A 27569-nucleotide genomic window follows, 5' to 3' on the forward strand; every position below is an offset into this window, starting at 1 on the left:
TTTTCTTCTGGGGAATTTTTGATTTGTTTATGGAACTTACTTCCATTTTCACATGCTTTCCATTTTTCACTGCTTAAAGTTATGGTTGACAGAGATGTGGTAGATGTACTTTTAAAATATATTTTTATTTATGACTTGTCTTTGCTGTAAGAAAAACTTTTTCATCAAAAGATTAAAAAATAATCAGTTTTTTATTTCTGTTAAGATAACTTCTGGGGCTGAGGTTGTGGCTCAGCGGTAGAGTGCTCCCCTAGCATGTGCGAGGCTCTAGGTTCAATCCTCAGTACCACATAAAAATTAATAATAAAATAAAGGTATTGTGTCCAACTACAACTAAAACATAAATATTGAAAAAAAATTTCAAGTTATTTAGACTTCAGACATAGGAGAGTAACTTGCTCAATGTCAAAGCAATTATATTGAAATTTCCATGCATTTAAAATGGAGCCCAAATTCACCTATGGCTGTTTTAATAAAAGAATGGATAGTTAGATTTCTTGGATCTTATTTTAGCTATTTAAACAATCTGATTCTAGGAATTAATGTGGTTAACTGGAAGGAGAAAAAGCGAAAGGAAAAAAAACATTTTTTCAACATAGTATGACAGCACTAGGCAGTTATAGCACCTCTACCTCAGTCCCAGAATTACAGGAACCTCACATAATCAAGAAGGACTCTGGGCTGGGAGTGTAGCTCAGCGGTAGAGAGTGTGAGGCTCTGGGTTTGAATCCCAGCACCGCAAAAAGAGAAAAGAAAAAAAAGGAAAGAAGAAAGAAAAAAACAGTACTCTAGATTCTATCAAATAGCATAGTGAGAGGCTCTGAGTAGTTGTGGTATAAACCATAAAAGACTTCATCACTTACACTGTTGATTTCTTTTATCTCCAGCATTTTTGAGAGGGAGACACACAGGACAATCGTGCCTTGTACAATTCTTCCAGTGTGAAATGATTTGTCTAGAAGATGCGCAGTGTGCCACTAAAATGGAGAAAAAACTTTTTTTTAAGAGTAGGATTTTCTTTTTACATAAACCATAGCTAACTTATCAATCACTAAGTGCTACAAATGTATAAACACATTTACCTTCATAACTGTGCTACTGTATATTAGATTTTAGAAGTTCCTATTAACACTCAGATTTAAATATGAAAAGAGGCCCCTCACAAAAAAAAAAAAAAAAAGTTAAGCAATTTTGCACATGGTCACAGTAGCCAAAGCTGGATTTAAACCCAAGCCTCTGGTTTCAGAGCCCCCATTTTCCACCACTATGCAATGACATACTTAAAGATATTCTTTCTAAGCCAATATGCTAACACATGCCTATAAACAAGTTTTTAATTACTTCATACACAAACTCCTACTAAATTGGAAGAAACTGGGTGAAACTATTAAGTTAAATATTTGAGTACATGGCTGTTAGCATATCTTCAATGATAAGAAAAGGATGATACAATGGGGCAAATCAAAGCCAGTGAGGACCATCTCAAAATGAAAGACCTTTGAATTTTACTCTCATACCATCTCTAGATATTGGCTCATTAAATAAACTCAATTTTTATCATTTCCCAATGGTACAGTAGGGATTACGAGTAGAGGAGTCTCAAAATGATCTTTGTTGATAGCAACATTATTGCTAAACACTAGACAGCCAAGAGGTCTTTTACCAGCTGGATTGACTGTGGTATTCTCAGATAATAGAATATTTCTTAAAGCTTTATTGAGGTATAAAAATATGCACAGCCAGGCACAGTGGCACACGCCTATAATCCCAGTGGCTTGAGAAGCTGAGGCAGGAGGATTGCAAATTCAAAGCCAGCCTCAGCAACAGCAAGGCGCTAATCAACATAGCGATACCCTATATCTATAAGAATATGAAAAAGGGCTAGGGATGTGGCTCAGTGCCCCTGAGTTCAATCCCTGGTACTCCCAACCCCAAAAAAAACTGCACAAATTTTTTGTATGAGCTTGGACCTATGTATACACCCATAATACCATCAGAATAATCAAAATTCTAAACAAAACCATCACCTTCCAATGTGGGTCCACTCACCTTGACAGGACTTTCCTGACTGGCAGTGTGTCATATGGTTCAGGACATTCTTCATAGTTCGACAGTGGGGAAGGTTGCATTGCCTTACTTCCCCGTTAGCCTGTTCCCGGCGCTGGCACTTGTGAGCATGCAAAAGGAGAACAAGTTGCTGCTGGATGAGCTTTCGCTTCTCTGGGTCGGCTGTATGTGCTCCAGAACCCATCCCCTGGGCAACAGGTGTCACCAAGCCTGACTGTTGGACCTGTGGGGCAGGTTGTTGGCCCTATGGGGATATAACAATAAAGATACATTTAACAGGATATGTCCCAGTATGCTATCTCTTATTAAATAGGGATCTGGATATTTTCTATTAAAACCTCTATGGTTGGTCTACTATATGCAAATTATTATTATTTTTTGATGGAGGGATCCAAATACATATATGGCCCCAACCATCAAGAAGCTCAAGTGGGATGGGGTTGTGGCTCAGTGGTATAGAGAGCTTACATAGCATGTGTGATACACTGGTTAGATTCTCAGCACCGCATATAAATAAGTAAAATAAAGTCCACTGACAACTAAAATATTAAACAGAGAAAAAAAAAAGCTCAATATAGTAAGAAGAAAAAAAGATGGTATTACCAAGTGCTATAATTAATATATGATATGCAGAGAACTAAATCAAAGTGAAGAACATATATTGAGAGAGGAATAAGACTCCCTTAGATTTTAAAGAATGAGGTACTTGCCAGCTGTAGCTGAGGCAGGAGGATTACAAATTCGAGCTCAGCCTTGGCAACTCAATGAGACCCTGTCTCAAAAAATGTTAAAGATTTAACTCACTGGTAGAACAAACCTGGGCTCTCAATTCCCCACTATGATAAAAGAATAAGGAACTTCTTGGTTGATTCAGTAGAGGTCAAGGGAGTAAAAAAAAAATTATAAACTCTGGAAGAAATTTAATTTCTCCAATTAAAAAGAAGTGGTAAAGGGCTAGGGATGTGGCTCAAGCGGCAGTGCGCTCGCCTGACATGCGTGCGGCCCGGGTTCAATCCTCAGAACCACATACAAAGAGGTTGTGTCCGCCGAAAAAACTAAAAAAAATTAAAATATTTAAAAAATTCTCTCTCTTAAAAAAAGTTTAAGTCTTTCTAAGGGACAAGGATGCGATTTTTTTTTTTAAATCTTTATTTTTCTAGTACTTAGAAGACTAAAATACAGATAGTCAATGACCATAACAAAACCCAAAAACATCTCAAAGAGAAATAAAGTTACCATAGGACCCTACACTTAGAAACAAACAAACAGGGCCGGGTTGTGGCTCAGGAGTAGAGTGCTCCCCTGGCCCTGGGTTCAATTCTCAGCACCACAGAGGTATAATCCCAACAGTTTGGAAGCCGAGACAGGAGGACTTCGAGTTCAAAGCCACCTTCAGCAATGAGAGGCGCTAAGCAACCCAGTGAGACCCTGTCTCTAGGGCTAAGAATGTGGCTTAGAGTGCACCTGAGTTCAATCCCTAGTACCCAAACACATGAAAAACTGCTTAAAATACTCTATAAGGGGCTGGGGTATAGCACAGTAGTAAAGAACTTGCCTGGCATGTCCAAAGCCCTGGGTTCAAGTCCCAGTATTGCAAAACAAAAACACAATGTAAGGGAAGGTGTGGTGCCACACCCCTGCAATTCCAGCTACTCAAGGAGACTTGAGGCAGACTGAGGCAGGAGGATCATAATTTGCCAGCCTGGTGGGCAACTAAGGAGACTGTTTCAAAATGAAATTAAAATAGCTGGGGATGTAGCTCTTGGTAGAGCACTTGCCTACCATGCTTGAGGCCCTGGGTTCAAGCCCCGTTCTGCAACAAACAAACAAATTCCACTACACACTGGAATAGGGGATATGGTTCAGTGGTAGAGAGATCCCCAGCACTGTAAAACAAAAACAAATATCTTTTGAGACAGAAGTTACTTTGGTATGGTAGTAGCAAAAAAAAAAAAAAGAACTAGTAGATGCAGTCAGTGAGAACTGAGATCCTTTGCCAGAGAATCCTTCCCCTAAGAGCAGAGAGGTTTCACTTTCCTATTCCTCAGAAATGCTTACCAGCCAAATTTGCTAAAGGGCTAGTTCCCTGAAACTGCAGTAGCTTACTTGCTCCTGTTTGGATTAATACTCTCATTGGTTAAGAGAACGCACAAACCTCCTCTTCCCTCAGAGGGTTCACTCATTACATACCTAGGGTAATTCAGGCTCATAATGTGCAAATTTAGCATATACAGAAGGTATCAAAACTTTACACTTTTATTTGTTGTTAAAATGCCAGTTTAAACATACATTGGTAACTGGTAAGTACTTACCATGTTGGGCATTCCACTACCAGGAACTGCCTTTTTGTCCATTGCAAATGGAGATAAGCTATTTGGTAGTACAGTCTTTGTCTGAATCTGGAGCCCAAGTCCACTGGCTCCAATCTGCTGTCCAGAATTCTGAGGATATGGTGAACCATAAGGATTGGGGTTGTTCATCATTCCTATCTAATAGTAAGAAACGGAAGAAAAATTAATTTCCTTTCCCATGTTACTAGGACATTACTATGCCATTTCCCTTTTGATTTTCTATATACTATATACAAAATAATTTTGAAAAAAATCCTATATTCATATTAGAAAACATACTGAAAACTAGCCAGATGTGATGGCATATGCCTGTAATCCCAGCAATTTGAGAGTCTGAGGTAGGAAGATTGAAAGTTTAAGGTCAACCTTGGCCACTTAGTGAGACCCTGTCTCAAAAATAAGACCTTGCTGGATTTGGTGGCACACGCCTGTAACCCCAATGGCTTAGGAGGCTGAGGCAGGAGGACTACGAGTTCAAAGCCAGATTCAGCAATTTAGCAAAGGCATAAGCAATTCAGTGAGTCTCTAAATAAAATACAAAATAGGCCTGGGGATGTGGCTCAGTGGTCAAGCGTCCCTGGGTTCAATCCCCAGTACCAAAGAAACAAAGAAAAAAGAAAAGTCCCAGAGGTATAACTCAGTGGCAAAACACCTCTGGGTTCAACTCCTAGTACCCAATAAAACATATTTTAAAAAGCATGCCTTTGAAAGTACATTCTTAAGATCAAGAACAAGGGGCCTGAAGTACAGTAAATTTACAGCTCTTTTCTGTAAATACTTGAGATAAAGGTATTTTAGAAACACTTTTGAAATTATCTATTAAAAAAAGGTTTGCCATTCATTCCCATTAAGTTGCATATGATGTACTTACATTTAATGTACAAACCATGGCCAATTCAACTCAGCTTCCTGTCATCTAATCCCTAAATATAACATTGTAGAGTTTGACAAATCAAAGTGTTTTTGTACTCCAGTATTTTATTTAGAGAGAGAAAACTGGTGATTTGTGAGATATATATATTTTTTCTTTTTATTTTTTTAAACGTAGGGACATTGTTAACAATGCTTTCTAAACCTTTTAATTCTGAATCCTTGAAAAGAGCATGCAAATATCTTAACTCTACACCAATCCTTGCTGCCCTATAAACCAAGCTACTCTATTCATTAAGTTACCTGCTTACCCCTTTAAGTAAGTTGACTTTGCAACTCCTATATACCTGAAAGTAGGTTTTCTGTAATTATGTTTTAGTTCACCTGAAACCATCATACTATGTATGATGATGATTAACTGAAAAGAGTATTAATAATTTAAAAGCTAGCTGGGCTTGGGTTACACAACTGCAATTCCAGCTACACAGAAGGATGAGGCAGAATTACAAATTCCAGGCCAGACTCAGCAACTTAGCAAGACCCTATCTCGAAAAATAAAAAAGGCTACAGGTGTGACTCAGTGGTAAACATTCCTGAGATCCAAATTCCCCTCCACCCAGTTGTCGGATCCCAAAAGTTAAGTCAACTCCTACTAGAGACAAACAGTAAGCACTCATAACGGTAAATCAGAATACTATAGCTACTGCCCGATTTAAAAGGTGCCACATACAGCTTCCCTCCCTCTCTGCCAGATCCACTCCTATCAAAGGACCCTTCAATTCTATCTAAACACACACATACATCTTTCCCATGTCCCTGCTCAATGTTACCATCTTAATTCAAACACATCACTGCTAGTATAGACTAAATTCAGGAGATCTTGGCTTCTATCTTCACCTGTATTTATTAATGGAGGGCATATCATTAAATGGTATACCAGGACCTTCATGAGGCCTATCTCTTCATAGCATCTTACTATTTCCTGTACCCATTTCTTATGAAACCATAATGCTTCTTGAGACTCTAACATTTGCCTTAAGCTTTTCTTCTATAACTGTACAGTGGCACATTTCCTTTACTATTTGATTGTGATGCTAACCTGTAAAGGAAATAAATACTAAGATCACAAAACATGAAATTAATTTTCATTTTTCATTTTTTGTTTACTTAGGTGGCACAACCATAACTAACAAGTACCTACAGATTCTGCTCATCCTTTTAATTTTGAATGCTACTACTGTGAATCCTCTATTGTCCTATAATTATAGAGTTCCTTTTTTACATTGCCATGTTTTCAAGCCTTAAATCACATATGACATAGATGATTATGTGTTAGAACATGTGCCTCTTCTATAGGTTAAACCACGCACAAAAAGGAAAGAACCTAGCCAGGTGTAGTGGCACATGCCTGTAATTCCAGCAACTCAGAAGGCTGTAGTAGTAGGATCACAAATTCAAGGCAAGCTTCAATAATTTAGCAAGACCCTGTCTCACAATAAAAAAAGGGCTGAGAATGTGGCTCAGTGGTTTAGCACTCCTGGGTTCAATCCCAAGACCAAAACAAAGGAAAGAACCTCAGTTCATTTAACTTTGTAGCTTTATCATCTAGACATCCTATAACATTCAAAGCCATACTTTACTGACTTTGAGAAATAACACTATAAAAGCCACAAAAAATATATGAACCTCATAAAGTTCAGTTTCTATCTTCTGCTTACATAAAGATGACATCAAATGAGTTCCATTTTTAAATGTAATTAAGAAACTAAGAGATAAGTAACTTGGTCAATGCACTGATGATAATGGGGGAGTGAGAATGAGAGTGGCAGAGTTTGGAAAACAGTATAAAAGAATGGGGTGACTTACTGATTCAATCTCCTCTCCAATAATTGGAACATTCTAAATAAATCTGGTCAGGAAGATTACAGGGACAAATACAGAAACAGGAATTCAGGATGTTTGGTAGTTTCAAGTAAATGCTGTTGCTAAATGTGCTTCTTAAAGTACTAATAGTTATATTCCAATAGTATGCATGCTTACACGTGGGGGAACTGGGTTTCATTTGTTTCTTTTAATTAGTCTGGATATTTATGAGACAGTATGAAAATTATCACATCTGCATGACAGTAACTGATAAAGAGATAATAAATTATGCTCATAAATTACAGTAAATTATGCTTAGTCCATTATTTGAGTAAATAAAATGCTGGAATTTGTAAGCTGCCTTGGTGTCTGTTAATAAGCTTAACATCTTTACTCAGATATATCCCAGTATAATCTGGTGTTTCACAACTATGTGCACGGACACTACCTTGCCTGCTTAGACCAGCTTAATTTAAACCAGTTCCTGACATTGCTGGTTCCCTCAGTCATGATGCATTACCTACATACTCCAAGCTCTCTCTCTATAAGACTAAAGTCTCAAATACACAAACTGCACTGATTGCTAGTCAAGAGGAATATTTTATTCCTGATGTTTTTGGTCACTGTCAGAGACTCCCTGGTTTTTCTTACCCACTTCATCACCCTCAGAATTACGTTGCTAGTTAGAAAACACAATACAACCAATCTTCCTATCACTATCCTATCTCCTGTACCCCTTTCCTAGTCCCTATCACATAAAACAAGAGGAAAATATACTGTACTTAATTTATGCTACCCTGTAGTTATTTGATCTTGTTACCTCCCTATAGCTAATGTGTTCCAGATGTTCAACTGCCCATTACCACACAGACATCTATCTAAACCGAAAAAGTAAAGGACCAGGAAGGCACAGTTTAAAGAAGTTAAAAGAAAAAACTGCAGGGGACTATGCTCAGCATGATGGCACATGCCTGTAGTCACAGGACTCTGGAGGCTGAGGCAAGAGGATTCCAAGTTCAAAGCTAGCTTCAGCAACTTAGCAAGGCCCTAGGCAACACAGACCCTAACTTAAAATTAAAAAAGGTCTGGGGATGTGGCTCAATGGGTAAGCACCCTAGGTTCATTCTCCAATACCACTCCCCGCCCCCAAACTCTTGATTCTACAAGTTGCTTCTAAGTTTTCAATATATTAAAACTAGAGGGCTGGTGTTGTGGCTCAGTGGTAAAGCCCTTGCCTAGCATGTTTGAGGCACTGGGTTCAATTCACAGAATGGCATATAAATAAATAAAGGTCCATCAACAACTACTAGTAAAAAAAATACACACACATATAAAAACCTAGAAAGCCGGGGGAACACAAGAACCAATACACACATGAACCAACACATGTGAAAAAGAGAAAGAGAGAGGGAAGAAAAGATAGATAAACATTGATGAAGAGGAAAAGTAAAAAGCAGAGCATGAAAGGTAAAGAATATTAACACTTTAGGAACATTTACAACAGGGACAAAAATCCCTGTTAAGTCTTAGTCAGAGCTGCACACACCATACATAGTTAATGCAAGTCAATACTATGTGATTTCAAGGTTCAAGAAATAATAAAATCAATTTAGATGTTTCATGCTATCAAGTAGATTCACAAATGTCCGGGTTATATATTTGTACTGGTGTTATATGCAAGTCTTTGTGTTAAAGCACAATTAATAGCAAACAGAGACTAGAGCCATCCAACCTACACCAAATAACACTATTATTCAGTTTCTCTTCATATGGATTTTCCCTCCCTGCCTTCCACCTAATGAACCCTTAATCCTTCCTACCTGCTGTACTACTTGCTCAACCAAAGCCACTCAAGTTCTAAAACAGAGGTGCAATAATAATAGCTCTTAGTTTAAAAACATTACAGTTCAGGATTCAACATCACATGGCAAGGGCCATCACCAACTGATGCTAGTTTTAAAAGAGCTCCAAAACTGACATTAACACTCCTGTTTTGCCCAGGAGGAGATTACTCCTAAAGCAAATACTCAATTGAATGAATGCCCCTCTGAGGCTTTCTGTCCGTTTTGGTTTTTGGTGCTGGAGAGAAAATGCAGGGCCTCAGTTTGCTAAGCATGTACCACTGGGCTACACCTCCAACTCATGATTTTTGTTATTCTAAATACCAATTTTCATCAGTCATAAGGTATAAAAAAATTTGGAGATGAACCTAACTGGATCCAGGTAACAAAAGTATGTAAATCAACCAGTCAGAGGAAACATGGGTTAGGATTTCTTTTTCCCCAGACCTAAGACTACAGAGTAAGAAGTAATACAGATGTTCCAGGATTGTGTATGTGAAGGGGCCAGGGATCATTAAGGGAGAACTATGGAAAGGATTACAGAAAGTAGTCATGACTATTGCTGTTCTATAACTCTAGCAATGAAGATTGTACAAATGTTGCAGCAAACATTATCACTTTGTTTTTTAGCTGTGTAGGCTTTAGATTGATACATGAATCATAATAACTGAATGGTACTAAACTACAGCAATTTAATATGAGCTTTTAATTCACAAAAGCAAGAGTTCTCTACAACTCTTGAGATTTGTTTCCCTTACCTATATGATGGAATTAAACTATTTCTTTTTAAGACTATTGTTACAAACTTAACCCTGGCACATATTAAATACCTATTAAGACTCTAATACCAATTTAAGTACTTTTATACAGTCTGATATATTTACTATTTTACTTTTGGTACTGGGGAGTAAACTTAGGGGTGTTTAACTATGACATCTCTAGTCCTTTTAATTTTTTGAGATAGGGTCTCATGAAATTGCCGAGTCTGGCTTCAAACATGGGATCCTCCTGCTTTGGCCTCCTGAATCATTGGGATTACAGGTTTGGTCACCGCACCAACCCAGCCTTTTTTTAAAGCAAATTAGTGAGACCCTAAATTGCTGAGGCTGGCAATGTGTACCACCACATCTGACCTGAGATTATTCAATAATATCTATTTTAAACTTTGTGTTCCTGATCATAAAGGCTCTCTCACTGAACAGATTTTAGATGGACACAATACCTTAATTTTATTTATTTGTTTCTATATGGTGCTGAGAATCAAACCCAATGTCCCATGCAGTGAGGCAAGCACTCTACCTCTGAGCCACAACCCCAGTCCTTGAACAGATTTTCTGAATGAATTAGTCTTAGTTCCATAGTAGATAAAAACCTTACATTAATTTATACAGTATTAATCCAACTGAAATCTCTATTAGCAGCATGATCATATCTTCCACTCAACTGCTGTTCATAGCCCCTATAAGATAATTTTAGGACTTATAAAGTGAAAGGGGGCAAGTGCTGGCTAATAATTTAAATACTCTGACTTGGATTTATTTTAATCTTCAATAGGAAAATTTAGGAGGTCTTTCTTCCTATCATAAAGAAAAAATTAGATGTTCTATAAAAATACTTGCATCTTAAACGTGTACCTCTTCCTTAACTCCAATAATTTAGTCCCTTTCCATCAAAATATAAACTCCTGGGCTGGGGCTGTAGCTCAGTAGTAAAGCACTTGCCTTGCATGTGTGAAGCACTGTGTTGGATAAAGATGCTATGTGTTCATCTACAACTAAAAAAAAAAATATATATATATATATAAACTCCTTAAGGACAGGGGTTTGTGTTTTGTTCACTGCCATTATTCAAGTCCTGAAATAATGCTGATACAAGAAATTTGTGATTTAGATGAAAACAAGAACAATACCCCACTTAGGTCTCACAGCTGACACCCCCCCCACACACACACCCCAAAAGCACTTGCTTGGCATATCAGACATTTTTCCCTTGTGTGCCCTGTAGAAAGTAAGTTTATGCACTATCTCCAGCACAAAAGCCAAGACTCAGAAAGTAAATATTTTATTAGTTAGTCGAGGTTTAATACCTGTCATACAGCTCCTCTCTCCACAAAAACATAAACATTGGGCAGGCATGGTAGCCTGTAATCCCAGATACTCAGAAGGCTGAGGTAGGAGGATTGAAAGTTTGAAGCCAGCCTGGGCAATTTAGTAAAACCCTATCTCAAATTTTAAAAAATAAACACACACGAAAACACACAGAGCTGGGAATATAGCTCAAAGGTAGAGTGTTCCTGGGTTCAATCCCCAGGACAGCAAGAAAAGAAGGAGAAAGGGGAGGGGGAAAAAAAAGAATATAAACAAACATAAAGAGGGCAAATACCTATAAGAGGTATTTTACTTCCTTATTTTGTGTTTTGCTTTGTTTTGGACAAGGGATAATGCCTAATCAAGTAGTAGGTATTGAACCTATGGAAACTCTACCACTGATCCACATTTCCAAACTTTTTTTTCTTTTTCCGAAACAGTGCCTTGCTAATTTGCTCAGGCTAGCCTCAATCTTGTGATCCTCCTGCCTCAACCTCCTAAGTCTCAGAAATTACAAGCGTGCCTGGCTATCTTCTTCCTTCTTGTTCTTATTCCAAATATTCTAAGTAAGTTACACTGACATAGCCACAACAAGCGTTAGAAAAGCAGAATCTACAGAGCAGGTATGGTAACCACAGTCCTCTCCTAAATTGTTATTTTTTTATACTATGGAGCTGGAAGGAAGAGGGAAGGAAAGAAAGAAGGAAGATAGGAAAGTTTGTCTACCTACATGTGATTTTAGTTTTTCAGCCCATGTTTGTCCCTATGCCTTAAATTCTCACTTGCATTCTCTGCCTCCATCAAATTGTTCAAGAACAAAATTCTTTTTTTTTTTTTTTTTCTTTTTAAGAACAAAATTCTTAATGCTGTTCCAAGTACCCCTCTTAGAAAGTTTGCTTGGACTCCTTTAAAAATCTTAACCATTTCCAATCTTCCAAGTGCAGCCATCTATCATTCAAGAAATAATTAACCATACAACAGTCACTAATATGCCATTATGTAAAAATGTGAGTATGTAACAGAAGTGAGTCTGTATTATGTATTTGGGGAGTTCAAAACCCAATTGAGTCGAATGTATGAAAGATGATATGTCTTGAGCTCTGTAATGTTTTGAACAACCAATAAAAAAAAAAAAAAGAAAAAAAAAAAAAGAAATAATTAACCATACGACAAGCACTGGCCATTAATAGCATGATCCCATTTTAAGAAAAAAAATATTTTTAAGAAAAACAAAGGAGGAATGATATGCTTAGAATGTAGGCAGAATACACATTTAAAAGGTCTTTAAAATGTATTTAGTATTCAATAAAGCTAAGAAAGTGGGCTTTCTAGAAAAGAAAAGCCTTTCAAGTATGTCTGTAATCCCAGTGGCTCAGGAGGCTGAGGCAAGAGGATTGCAAGTTCAAAGCCAGCCTCATCAACTTAGTGAGGCTCTAAGCAACTTAGCAAGACCCTAAATAAAAATGAAAAATAAAAAAGGGGTTGGGGAGAGCTGGGGTTGTAGCTCAGTGGTAGAGCGCTTGCCTAACACAGGCAAGGCCCTGAGTTTGATCCTCGGCACCACATAAAAATAAATTAATTGAAGATACTGTGTTCAACTACAACTAAAAAATAAATATTAAAAAAAAATCTTTAAAAAAAAGGGGGTGTGGGATGTGGCTCAGTAGTTAAGAACCCCTGGGTTCATTCCCTGTTAATAACAACAAAAAAAATCCAATAAATTACTTAAAAAACCAGGGCCACTCCAAGTTGTTCTACTTAAAGATGCATAATGCCAACTATCACTAGTCAGTTGTAAAATCAATGTTTTTACTTATAGAACTTCTTTAAAACCCGACATCACAAGAAATCACTGACATATAACACACACGAAATACTATACAATGTTAAGATTGAATACGGACAGTAAATCAGTAACTGGAACAATCAAATGGGTACTGATTGTGTTCATAAACCAAAAGGGCACTTACCTTAAGAGGCTGGGAGCCTCTCAATCCTGTTTGTCCTCCCATCTGGGGAGTACCCTGCTGCAGTGGATCAGTCAGTAAGTTGCCAGCATTTCCCATGCCTGGATTTGGGTACTGCATATTCGGTCGACCCCGGCCTGCTCCAATTGAACCGTTCATGACTTGATTAGGCATTATCCCTTGTCCATTGCCTGCAGCCAACATTCCAGGATTCATGCCAGCATTCATCCCTGTGTTCATTCCCATGGCAGGTGGATTTACTGGACTGTTCATCATACCTGTTGTGGACTGTGTGGGACCTTGATTTGGTCCACTAGTGCCCATTCCCATGTTGGGAGAAGTCAAGCCTGCCTGTGTCATTGGGCTTTTGACCATGCTATTTATCAAACCTAATCCAGGACTGTTCTGTTGGGCCTGGCTGGCCATGACTGGGCCTGGGCCACCAACTCCCATGTTGAGGTTAGGGGAACTACCAGACCGTAGCAATTCTGACAACTGTTTATGTTTAGAGGCTGCATCTTGTACTATGCCAAGACTTGTTTGAAGCTGACTAATATCACCACCATTGGTTAATCCCAATTCTGTAGAGTTGATTAATTCATCTGGTAAGTCATGCTCCAGGTCAAACAAAGATCCAAAATCTGAAAATTAAAAAAAAAAAGGAGGAAAGATGAAAGTTAAAGTCTCACACAACCAAAATCATAAGCCTCTTTGTATTTTGGTTCTGGGTAAGCATTAAATATCATTTCCAAACCTCACTCCATGGATTATCACCTATTTATTATCTGTATTACAATTTTCTATTCTAAAAAAAAATTAAGGGGCTCTGTTTACACAAACAGATTCAAATATATAAGAATGGTACCTAAAATAAGACCCAGGGGGAAAAGGATTGAATGTTGGTATAACACCCATCATGGTAAATTGCTAAAAATTTGTACTAATAATCATGAAAAAGACATGCAATTATTATTCCAGCCTTCCTTAGAAGTTAAAACAACTAAATTCAAAATAAAAACAACAAACTTTGTGTTGGGGTTGTGGCTAAGTAGTAGAGTTCTTGCCTAACATGTATGAGGAACTGGGTTCAATCCTCAGCATCACATTAAAAAAATAAATAAAATAAAGGTACTGTGTCCCTGTACAAATAAAGAATATTTTTAAAAAACCAAGTTAAAATGTATGAAATACAAACACAGTCAAAACAAACAAACAAAAAAACCCCATCCATTTATAAAATGAAATCTACAAATTTAGTGTAAGCTCCAGGAAGACAAGAGTTGTCCACTATTTTTTGGCAAGCTCCTACCATGGAGTCTAAAACACAAAGTAGGGTCTTAACCAACTGAGTATATTTATTTTTATATGACCTATAGTCTACAGAATAGTTTCCTTTAACCAAAATCTAATCAGATCAATATAAAACAGCTTCAACCCCTTCAACATAAACCACCCCATTATGATCATCAGCCAAGGTGATACAAATTATAGACTAACACAAAGCTCTTCAACATTGACACTGTTAGCATTTTAGGCTAGCTAATTCTCTGTTGTGGGGAGAGGGGAGATTGTCTCATGACTATAGTATGCTCAGCAGAATACCAAGTGTGGTGACAAACACTTATAGTCACAGCTACTCCGGAGGCTGAGGCAGAAGGACTGCAAATTCAAGACCAGTCTGGGCATCTTAAGACACTGACTCAAAAAAAAAAAAAAAAAAAAGGATGGGCTAGAGATGTAACTCAATGTAGAGCACACCATCCCTGAGTACAGAATATCTCCCCCCTCACAAAGATAATCAGTAGATCCTTGGTCTTGTCACTTGATGCCAGTAGCACCTGTACCCCAACTGTGACAATCAAAAAACATTTCCAGACATCACCAAATGTACCATGGAGGGGCAAGACTATGGACAGTATTAACCTAATATCATTTGCGATGTTGAGTTTTCTTCCACTTTAATTCTTCAAATAGAGCTCATGTGAAAGGAAGTATTAATAAGTATTTATATCCCATAAAAAAATAGTCTAAACCTTAAAGACAAACTACCATTTTAATGATCTACTTGATCCAATTAGTATTGGTTCCTAAGGAGAACTCCTGCGTAACTTTCATATTCTTGGAGCATTCTATCTTTTCTATCTTATCACTGAAATTACGATTATGTCTGCTTTTCTCCCCTTTCCCTGTTACCTTACTACCCCTCTCAACCCACCCATTTACCTAAATAGCAGATCTTTACAAGCACAAGTCCTGCCATTACACACCAATTTCTTGCCTAGTGCTCATCACAGTAAGCATCTGGTCATAAAGAAACTGACTAAACTGATTTGTACCCTAAAACCTCAGGATATGATTTAGAACCCAGACTTTTACAGATCTTTCTCTTTCCTATTGAAAAAAATCCTATGGGCCTCTCCATTATAAAAACAAAACATTTGCTGGGTTTGGTGGTACACACCTGTAATGACAGCAGTTCAGGAGGCTGAATGAAGCCCTAAGTAACTAATCAAGACCCTGTCTCTTAAATACAAAAAAGGTCTTGGGATGTGGCTTAATGGTTGAGTGATCCTGAGTTCAATCTCTGGCACCAAAATAAACAAACAAGTAAATGAAAACATAATAAACTATGAATAGCTTGAAAACAAAGTTTTAAATAAAATTCACCTAAAGCTTTATTCAAAGACAACTACAGGCTGAGAGTATAGCTGAGTATTAATGAACCTTCTCTAGGAATTTCAAGGCCCTGGTTCAAACCACAGCAAACAAACCCTGACCCAAAAAAGACAACTGCTTAAAAAACTGCTGTTATTTTCTTCATTTTTTCTGCTAATTATATTATTTACAAGATCATATTTTATGCCCAATTTTTATATTTCCTCTGGATTACCCAAGAAAATATGTTGGCATCAGCATACTGAACATAGACAGAAAAAATTAATCTCCATCCACAACAATTCAAAACTTAAAAGACATATTAGAAAATAAGGATAAAAATTCAGGAAGTAAACATCCAAGTTACTATATTTGAAAAAGAACAGAAAAAATGGTAAAAGATAAAAATGAAAGAAAGGGACTGGGGTTGTAGCTCAGTGTAATGCGCTTGTCTAGCATGCGTGAGGCACTGGGTTCAACTCTCAGCACCACATACAAATAAATACAATAAAGGTCCATCAACAACTAAAAAATATTTTTTTAAAAATGAAAGAGAACATAAAAGATACAAATGATAGGGTATTGGGCTGGGGGATGTGGCTCAAGCAGTAGTGCGCTTGCCTGACATGCGTGCGGTCCAGGTTCGATCCTCAGCACCACAAACAAACAAAGATGTTGTGTCCGCTGAAAACTAAAAAATAAATATTCATTCTCTCTCTCTCAAAAAAAAAAAATGATAGGGTATCAATAAAATTAAACAATGACTCTTTCAAGAGAGTAATAAAAAACTTCTGGAAAGGTTAATGAATGTTTATTTAAAAAATAAATAAATAAGTAAGGCAATGCTATTAATTTTGTGCAAAATGTGAAAACATACAAAAATGGATAAACACTCAATGAAATACTTCAACCAGGGCTGGGGCTGTAGCTCAGTGGCAGAGTGCTTGCCTAGCATGCGTGAGGCACTGAGTTCAATCCTTAGCACCACATAAAATAAATAAAATAAAGGCATTCTGTCCATCTACAACTACAAAAATTTAAAAAATACTCCAACCATAATCAAAAAGAAACTGTCTCAATTTCTACAACAAATTATTGCATGAAAGGAGAGAGAAAAAGAAAAAAAGCTTACTATAAAAAGATACACCAGGTGCAGTGACAGACATCTGTAACCCTAGGCGACTTGGGAGGCAGAGACACAAGGATTGCAAGTTTGAGGCTAGACTCAGCAACTTGGTGAGATCTTCTCTCAAAAAATGAAAATGGCTGGGGATGTAGTTTAGGTGTACTCTTTATATTCTTAGAGCATTCTGGGTCTAATCCCCAGTACTACAAGAATAAACGATTCAACAACTGGAGCTATTTGGATTCTGATTTGAACAAATCAAATGTAAAACCACCTTCTGAAATCACAATATACTACAGACTGAGTAGTGGGTAATATTAACAAATGACTAATCACTGAGTATGATGATATAGCAACAATGTTAAATAAATCCTTTTTACTGAGATACACTGAAGTTTCTGTCAAAGGATCTGGTTGAGATTTACTTTAAAATACTCCATTAAAAGCTGGACACGATTGCTTGCACCTGTTTTCCTAGCTACTCTAGACTCTAAGACAGGAGGATCATAAATTTGAGGCCAGCCTGGACAACAAATTGAGATCCCATCTAAAATACTCCACTGAAAAGGGAGAGGCTTGAAAATACTTGAAGCTCAGTAATGGGCACATGGAAGTCATTTCTAAATAATTCCATTATTATCAGAGAAAATCAATCTTTGGTTAATCTTTCCATAAAGAAAGCACCATATTATTGGCCTGGGGTTGTAGCTCAGTGATAAAGCGCTTGCCTAGCATGTGTGAGGTGATTCTCAGCAGCACATATAAATAAATTAATAAAATAAAGGTCTATCCACAATTTAAAAAAATACTTTTTAGTTGTAGTCTGGACACTATTAATATCTTTATTTTACTTATTTATTTTTTAATAGTTATTTTTTTGTTATAGTTGGACACAATACCTTTTTATTTTATTTATTTTTATGTGGTGCTAAAGATGGAACCCAGGGCCTCGCACATGCTATACATCTATCGCTGAGCTACAACCCCAGCCCAAAGAATACTATTTCTATTCAATACTGTTCTAAAGTACTCAAGTAGAACAATAAGACAAAAAAAAAATCACAAGTTTGAAAAGAAAACAAAACTTATCTGCAGGTGATAACTATTAACATAGGAAATCCAAAGCAAATATATGAAAACATTACACTGCACTCCAAATATATAATTACCAACTCGAAGATCCTAAGTTTGTTTTTTTGTTGTAGACGGACACATACCTTTATCTTATTTATTTTTATGTGATGCTGAGGATTGAACCCAGTGCCTCATACATGCTAGGCAAGTGCTCTATTACTGAGCCACAACCCCAGCCCAAGATCCTAAGTTTTTCAGGGAAATCAGATAATTCTAAAGTATACACAGTACAACCAACCTAGTTTCCACCTCTGTAAAACAGGCAAATACCTACTTCCTGTCTTATTTATAAGGATGGAATTAATATATAAAGTGCTTAGAATAGTGCCTGGCATATATTTCACACTGTAAACATGATACCTATTTTTATTTAATGAACCACTTACTCTATTAGGAGACAGGCAAGCATTTATCAGGCATGTTCAATATGTCCAGCACTATACTTGGCACATCACATATGGTTCTCATAATTTATTTTCTCAATAATCTCAGAAGTAAATAACAACTAAATGTACAGATCTCACTGAGGAAGGGTAAGTGTAAGTAATAATGATGTCAGCAATAAGGAAGTATAATTTTTGGCCCTAGATTGAGGATTTAACCTGTATTAAACTTAAATCTAGTGTGCTTGCTTGCTTGCTGTCTCTTGTAGATACAAATATTTAACATTACAAATTAGGGTCTCCTATAAAGGGGGGTCAGTTACTACAGTAGTAGATACTGAAAATAAAGGTTTGAGGGTTGATTTTTTTTTTAAATGGTAATCTTAAACTTAATTTCAATAGTTCTTCTAACTGTAGTTGCTACCATGAGATCTATACTCTGGTTTCAATTCAAAAATGGATCCCAATACTGCTGTTTTCCAAAATGGCCCATTTTATTAAAACCTCAACTATTCATGTCTTATCTCCCATCTGGTTATAGTTAAATTATTTGTGGGCATCTTATTTCTTTACCAAATTACAAGCATACGATGGATAAAGGTCTCTTTTAATAGATAACTTTTTATTGGTACTAGGAATTGAACCCAGGACTAGGCAAACAGTCTACCCACTAAACTATATCCCTAGCTACTCCCCATCCTTTTATTTTGAGACAGGGACTTGCTAAATGGCCCAGGCTGGCCTTGAACTGGATTCTCTTCTTCAGCTTCCTGAGTAGCTGGGATTACAATCTGTGTCAATGGGGCCAGCTTCATTTAATAAACATGTACATTTCCCATATTCACTGTACATGCTCAAACAGACAAGGTACAAATAGCTAATATTAAATATGTTTATTAATAATGTAGTGTTTCCGGATCTTATAATTGCATATGATATACCTAAATGGACATTTAACATTATAATAGTATATTAAAGGTATCTTACTTGTATTTAAAAACCTTATATTTTCAGCCATGTAGATTGTTAAACCTTTCCTCTTTTACAATTGTGCTGGTTTGGTTTTTTAGTCACAGCAGTGAAAAGGCTAACTAACACATGCCTGGAGTAGTGGTGCATGCCTGTGATCCCAGCATCATGGAAGGATGAGGCAAGAGGATCATAAATTCAAAGCCAGCTTCAGCTATTTAGCAAGACCCTAAGCAACTTACTGAGATCCTGTCTTAAAATTTAAAAAAAATCTGGGCACAGTGGCACACAGCTGTAATCTCAGCAGCTCAGGAGGCACAGACAGGAGGTTCTCGAGTTCAAAGCCAGTCTCAGCAATGGCGAGGCGTTAAGCAACTCAGGGAGACCCTGTCTCAAAATAAAATGCAAAATAGGGCTGGGGATGTGGCTCAATGGCTGAGTGCCCCCGAGTTCAATCCCTAGTAACACCCCCCAAAAAAAAATTAAAAAAGAAAAATTAAAAGGGCTGGGGATGTATCTCAATGGTGAAGCACCCCAGGGTTCAATCCCCCATATAAAAAAATAAATAAAAATACAAACCTTGACCCGTGATCAAACACACTATGTTTTTTTCCAGTGTTGAAAACACTTTGTCTATTATTGACTGTCAATAGTCCTAACTTTAATTATTACTATTTTGATTAAACCTCAAAGTTCTGACATTTATGATCCCAAATGCTATCAGCCACCATCAGTCATCTATGCGCAAAATATGTGAAACTACAAGCCACTTTGTCCTATTTGTAAATGTTACTTTCCAACTGTGAACAATTAACTCTCAGGACATTAAAACTTATTTTATTTCCTTTCATTGAGATGTTCTAAGAATGTGACAGTTCTTAAAAGATTCTAAAGTACTACACCTAAATTATTAATCTTTTGTTTGTTTCTGACAGGGTATTACTACAATGCCCTGTTTGGTATCCAAGTTCTGAGCTCAAGTGATCCTCCTGACTCAGCCTTTAGAGTGCTGGGGACTAAGGCACATATGGGTCAGAACAAAGGTTTCTTAATATTTTTTAGTACAGTATGCACCCAGCGCAGAGGTACATACCTGTAATCCCAGTGGCTTGGGAGGCTGAGGCAGGAGAATCATGAGTTCAAAGCCAGCCTCAGCAACTTAGTGAGGCCCTAAGCAACTCAGTCACTAAAATACGAAATAGGGGGCAGGGGATGTGGCTCAAGCGGTAGCGTGCTCGCCTGGCATGCTTGCGGCCCGGGTTCGACCCTCAGCACACATACAAAGAAAGATGTTGTGTCCGCCGAAAACTAAAAAATAAAATATTAAAAAATTCTCTCTCTCTCTAAAAATAAAATAAAATACGAAATAGGGCTAGGGATACGGCATGGTGGTCGAGTGCCAAGATAACTTTTGGTATGCCCCCACACACACCAAAGATCATTTAGTACAGTTTGTTTCCATGTTTACTTAAAATATAAAACACTTTATATAAGTGAAATACTATAGTTTTGATTGAAGAGGAACTGGGAGAAGGAGGATCCATTCTCCTCAAATCTCTTTACAACCCTATTCCTCCTTGGGAGGACATAAATTTGAACATGACTGATTCCCTCTGTGTTTTTAAAACAGATATAGTATCTGATGCTAACTCTGACTCCCCTAAGAGACTACTATTTTGTTGTGAATTTTGTTGTATTCACAGAACCTGTCCAAATTCCTTGCATCTCCCTCTGAAATCCTTCCTATACATGAAAATAGACTTCATTTTTATTTTTTTAATCATTGAACATCATGACAATCTACAACTTTTATAAAAAATTTTAAACTGAGAAAACAACTTAACAAACTTTTAAATAGTATTTCCAGACTTAAAAAAGTAATCAGGCACTAATCAGTGATTAAGAGGTTGGCAAAGTTAAGAGTACTGAAGCTCTGTGGCTGGGGTTGTAGCTCAGTGGTGAAGAGCTTGCCTTGCAACTATGGGGCCCTGGGTTCGATCCCCAGCACTACATAAAAATATTGTGTCCATCTACAACTAAAAAAGAAAAAAGAGTACTGAAGCTCAAAAATGCATTATGGCACAGGGTGCAGTGGCACAAGCCTGTAATCCTAGCAGTTTGTGAGGCTGAGGCAGAAAGATCACAAGGTCAAAATTAGCTTCAGTATTTCAGTGGTTAAGTGTCCCTAAATTCATTCCCAGTACGCCCCCCCCCCCAAAAAATTATGGCTGGGAGCAGTGGCACATACCTACAATCTCAGCTAATTGGGAGGCTAAGGCAAGAGGATCATAAATTCAAGGCCAGTCTATGTAACTAATAAAGATTCTGTCTCAAAAAATAAAAAGGGCTGAGCATGGTGGTGCATGCCTGTAATTCCTGGAGCCTGGGAGGCTGAGGTAGGAGATCATAGGTTCAAAGCCAGCCTCAGTAAGTTACAGAGGCAAACAACTTAGTGAGACCCTGTCTATAAATAAAAAAATAAATAAATAAAAAGGGCTGGGGAGGTGGTTCAGTGGTTAAAGCACCCTTGGATTCAATCCCTGGTACCAATAATACATAGTCATAAAAGGGCTGGTGGTATAGTATACCTCAGATAGAGTGCTTGCCCAAGGACCTGGGTTCAATCCCATCTTCACCCAAAACAAAAACACCAACCAAAAAAAGCTATTATGTGAATTTTGTTTTTACTGCCAAATTCAAATCTCTCCCCATTAGGTCTTTCTTCAAGGGCTTCCCAGAATAAACCCTGCTAGCAAGTTCATGAGCAGTGAATTAAGCAATACAATGTGTGTGGACAGCAAAACCAGAGTATGACTTTAAACCAAAGTTAGTCATAAACAGTAAATGAAAACCTGTGGGATTCGTTACTGAGCAGCCTCAATATCACACCTCTGACTAACTTCCTTGGGTTCTTCCTTTTCCTTCAAGGAAAGAGAAAAAATAAAGGTTCAAAACATTTTCTCAAGTCCCTATCTCAACTTGCACTGCATGGGGAATATAGTTCAGATTAGCCGAATAAAATATTATGTTCACATTTAGAAGCAACACAGCTGGGCATGGTGATATGCACCAACAGTATCAGTCACTTGGAAAGTTGAGGTAGGTAGACAGATCACTTGAGACCATGAGTTTAGTTTGAGTCCAGCCAGGTCAACACAGCAAGATGCAGTCTAGGCAAAGGGGGTAGCCTTTCTAGCATGCACAAGGCTCTATTCAATCCAAGCATCACATAAATGACAATGAGAAGCAGCAACAGCAACCTAGAGGGTCCTACAACATAGTTTGAGATTTTTGTTCCAGAGGGAAAAACTCAAAGAATTTTTAAGCAGAATTATATGAACAAATTTGCATTTATTAGAGATAATTCAAGGAAACAGGATGAAGAATGAAATGAACAGAGAAGTCTAGTGACAGGGAGAATAGTCAGGAAGCTACTGTTGGAGAAACGATGTAAGCAAGCAGTTATACCTGGAGCACAAATACTAAACTGACAGAGGTATCAAAAATTGTAGGTTGGGAGTTACAAAAAAAAAAAAAAAGATAAAGGCGAACCCTAAAATATCGGGCATGGACAAGGGAAAAATATACTGGTATAGTTAACCAGGGCAGGGGGTAGGCACATATTTCACTGGTAGAACTCAAGCTTAGCATGTGCAAGGCTCTGAATTCAATCCTTGGCACCAAAAAACAGAAAACACACACATACCATGTTTATGTAGAGAAAAATGCGAAGCTTATATTACTGTTGGAAAACTTACGCAGTGCTGACTATTAGGTACCTAATTAATAGAAAAGGCCCACTAAGAGGCCATCAAAAATGCCAGAGGTCAATGACCTATGAAGATGTTAATCAACAAAAAATGCTAAAATCCCAACATTTCCCAGTCTGTCCCCCAAGGAAAAAGTTGTAGTAGCTGGTTCCAAGGATAAAGTTGTAGTAGCTGGCATCCCATGCTTCAAGGAAAATCCCCTGAACATAGATCATGGGAGATAATTAGTAACTAGGTAGCAATTTTGCTGGAGTGCAAAACCCAGACTATAGAACGTTGAAAAGTACAAAGTAAAAAAGTAAAAAAAGGAAGTATTCTAAATAATTTTACTTCTGGGCTGGGGTTGTGGCTCAGAGGTATTGGGTTCGACCCTCAACACATTAAAAAATAATAATAAAATAAAATAATTCACTTTGTCTCGTTTTGATTTGATCAGAAATTTATAAACCTGAGAAAACTGCAGTGGCGCATGCCCAGAATCCCAGAAGCTTGGCAGGCTGAGGCAGGAGGATCTAGAGTTCAAAGCCAGCCTTAGCAAAAGTGAGGCACTAAGCAACTCAGAAAGACCCCGTCTCTAAATAAAAGAGGGCTGGGGATATGGCTCAGAGTGTCCCTAAATTCAATCCCCAGTGCCAAATAAATTAATTTTAAAAAATAAAACAAAATTTAGCATAACACATGGTTTATCCAATGGACCATGTGTTAGAAATGTGATGATCCGCCAGGCACCAGTGGCACAGGCCTGTAATCCCAGCAACTAGGGAATCTAAGGCAGGAGAATCACAAATTCAAGGTCAATTTCAGCAACTTAGTGACCCCTTGACTCAAAATAAAAATAAAAGGGGTTGGGAACATAGAATGGCCCTGGGATCAATCTCCAGCACCAAAGGAGAAAAAAAGACAACTTAAATAAAAACAAGTTTGGGGGGCTGGAGATGTGGCTCAAGCGGTAGCGCGCTTGCCTGGCATGCGTGCAGCCCGGGTTCGATCCTCTGCACCACATACAAAGATGTTGTGTCCGCCGAAAAAACTAAAAAATAAATAAAATTCTCTCTCTCTCTTTAAAAAAAAAAAAAAAAAAAAAAAAGTTTGGGTTAAATATGTGGAAAACTATTGAGTCAAATCACCCTTTCATTATTGGGTACTGATTCTATAGATCACCCGTGGTGCCTATTGCTTGTGGTCTTCACAGCAGGTTTAACCACATAATTCCTTGTAAAATGTATTCTGCTCACTTAGTCTTTCCAAAAATCAGAAGATTAAGACAATTCCACAATACAGTTTCTCCTGAAACTTAAAATCATCCACCATGAAATACATACAAGAAGCATAACCTTCAAAATTAGCACAATTAACAGAATCACCCAAACTACACTGTCTTGTAAGCATAATTATAAGAAAGTTTTAACACTTAAATAGGATGCAAAACTTAAAATTTAAAAATTTTAGCTCAAAATCTAATTCTACCGTATTCCTCTTACACTTTTTTCCATTTAGAGGGTCACAAATTATTTGTTAAACTGTTTATTTTTGTGCTTTAGGCAAACTGAAGTCAAATCAATTCAATTCTGTTCTTAAGGTGTATTCATTAAGCAAAAATCCTTACTAATTATCCCAAAACTAGGGCTGGAGATATAGCTCAGTTGGTAGAGTGCTTGCCTCGCATGCACAAGGCCCTGGGTTCAATCCCCAGCACCACACCAAAAAAGAAACTTTAACTAGTAAATTCTCAAGTACCCACTTAGAGAACAGAATCCACCCACTGTTTCTCCTTTTTTCACATTAAAATGAGGTTAAAAAAGACCTGGGGATGTAGCTCAATGGTAAAGCACTTGCCTATAAGTCCCTTAGTTCAATCCCCAGCATTGCAAAATACAAATAAAAAACCAGAATAGACATCCCAGATCTGGAAACCTTTATTTCCTTCATCTACCCTGATGGTGAGGTAAGAGGATGAGCAGGAGCTAAACAGATGAAGAGTGGAGAAAGAGAACAACCTAAAGAGGGGAGGGGAGATTCATCCAATTCATCAGTAAAGTAAAGCAGGGGGAGCCAAATGAGTGCAGAGATCAGAATGGAGCCCCCTGTCCACAGCTCCTGTTGAGGGATTTGGAATTTCTCTCTCTCTCTCTCTCTCTCTCTCTCATACACACACACCAGTCAAAATCTACCTAACATCATTCTTATAATGGTTTGGCTAAACACTAAAACTGCTGTATTTCACTGCATAATTGTTATCACCGTATTAACTCATATGCAAGAGTAATCTGTGCTTCCTAATCTTGTGCCAAAGACTTCTTAGTAATAAATGATTTTTAAGTAATACTGGCATAGTTTTTTGGTTTTTTTTTTTTTTTAAAGAGAGAGTGAGAGAGGGGGACAGAGAGAGAGAATTTTAACATTTATTTATTTTTTCTTAGTTCTTGGCGGACACAACATCTTTGTTGGTATGTGGTGCTGCTGAGGATCGAATCCGGGCCGCACGCGCTACCGCTTGAGCCACATCCCAGCCCCAGTTTTGTTTTTTTTTTTTTTAATGTCACATAATGGTCATACCCCACTTTTTTTGCAATAAATAAAATCTGTAGCAATTATGTGGTGAAATATGGTACTAATCACAAAGATTCCTTGTTATCATTGGTTTGGGTCATTCCTATACTGTTTACTTAAAAGCATGCAACTTTCAAAACACTAGACTTTTGGGGAAACAGAAGGGGGTGGAATCTAGCTACGTTGCCTAGGCTGTGCTTGAATTCATTCATCATCCTCTGCCTCAATATTAACAGCTGAAATTAAGGGTATATGTCACAGTGTCCAGACTGTAGCCTTTAATATGAGGCAATTCAAGCTTCACAAGCATGAGGTTAAAATAACTTTCCCTTTGTATTTTTTATGTAGCATTTTAATACCTTACATATGAAACAATTAAAAAGAGAAAGAAAGAAAAAAATGGCACCATGCAGTCAAGTGTGATCCGAGCTGTTCAGGAGACTGAAGCAAAAGGATCCCAAGGTTCAAGGTTAGCTTGAGCAAAACAGCAAGTCCTCAAAATAAAAAAGTACTATATAGCTCAGTGAGAGACTCCAGTTCGATCCCCAGAATAACAAAACAAAACAAAAATACTTATCAAGAAAAGATGCGCAAACATTTCAAACCACAAAATTTGAAGGAACACTAATTAAAATGAAATATCCACACTGGAAGACAAGATTTTTAATACTTCCAAAACAACTAAAAAATCTCTATCTACATTTAGACTGAGGATGATGATTATACAGGATCACATAATTCTTCATTCTGGCAACTGCTTACTTTTGAATCCAATAGAGTCAAAGGGCAAAATCACAAGCAAATTTGCACTTCTTTTTTTGAGACAAGGGTCTTACTATACTGCCCATGCTGACCTCAAGCAGTCCTCCTGACTTGATTTCCCTGCCTCAGCCTCCCTAGTACTGGGGACTAAAAGGCAAGCAAAAAATAAAAGTAAGAGCTGGGGTTACAGCTCAGTGGTAGAGTTTGCCTAGCACATGTGAGGCACTAGGTTCAATCCTCAGCACTACATAAACAAATAAATTAAATAAAGGTATTGTGTCCATCTAAACTAAAAATATATTAAAAGGGAGTGATGAGGATATAGCTCAATTTTAAAGCATCCCTGGGGTTCAATCCTCAGCAGGAGGTTGGGGGAAAGATGCTATACTTTGGGAAGAGATTAACTTGGAAGTCCATTCTTAAACATTATCATTATTATTAAAATTTATATATTTATTTTATATATATTTTATATATTAAAATTTAAACAGAGATAAGAGTACTGTAACTAATCAGGAATGTGACTGGGACCCGCTTTTAGAAGCTTTACATTGACTATCTGCCTTGCTCTTTATCAATGATGTTCTCATACAGTAACAGTGTGAAAATAACGACGAGAATATTATTATTTATTATTACTTATTAAGATCCACCTTAATAACACAATATTTACTTATCTACACTGTGTGTCCATATCTATGTGTCCATATTATGTGTAATTAACACAACAGTAAAAAAATAAGTTAAAAAAAAACATACTGTTGAGTGCTTAACTATCGCTGAACATTTCTTGATTTTGAGTACACCTTGGGGTTCGATCCAAACAAATGCCCATAGGGATCCTATATGGAGAAGGTATCATACCGTCTCCTAACAAAATCTCCTAAAATTGCACATCTGTAAATAACAAAGGGGAAAGTGAACTGTTTGTGAACTACTATATTTTCTACATTTATGTTAACTGGTTAAAAAATATGGATCTTAAACAACTCACTTTGGTAATTTTAATTTACCATAAACTCCCAAGGTAACTGATAAGCTCATTTCAAGAGATAAAAAACCTACTCCTAATCTTCTTCCAATTATGTTCTCTCCCAGTTTTCGTCAACTATTTCACTCTTCTGCTCCTACAATTTTAACCCCAATGGCAAGATAAATGGCCCATTTCTTAGCA

At 37.3% G+C, this 27569-nt stretch overlaps 1 protein-coding gene across 2 annotated transcripts in view; it reads right to left on the reverse strand.

Annotated features, from left to right (window-relative positions):
* Positions 1 to 27569, reverse strand: part of Ep300 (EP300 lysine acetyltransferase) — an 81275-nt gene that overhangs the window by 45572 nt on the left and 8134 nt on the right. For both annotated transcript variants that reach the window (XM_005322217.4, XM_021724399.3), the window contains exons 2-5: positions 13050 to 13687; positions 4380 to 4556; positions 2050 to 2311; positions 864 to 977 (exon numbers count right to left, since the gene is read on the reverse strand). In XM_005322217.4, the coding sequence (XP_005322274.2) occupies positions 864 to 977; positions 2050 to 2311; positions 4380 to 4556; positions 13050 to 13687 (1191 nt within the window). The remainder of the gene's footprint in view (positions 1 to 863; positions 978 to 2049; positions 2312 to 4379; positions 4557 to 13049; positions 13688 to 27569) is intronic.

Source organism: Ictidomys tridecemlineatus, chromosome 6 (genome assembly GCF_052094955.1).
Source record: "Ictidomys tridecemlineatus isolate mIctTri1 chromosome 6, mIctTri1.hap1, whole genome shotgun sequence".
Classification (NCBI taxonomy): domain Eukaryota; kingdom Metazoa; phylum Chordata; class Mammalia; order Rodentia; family Sciuridae; genus Ictidomys; species Ictidomys tridecemlineatus.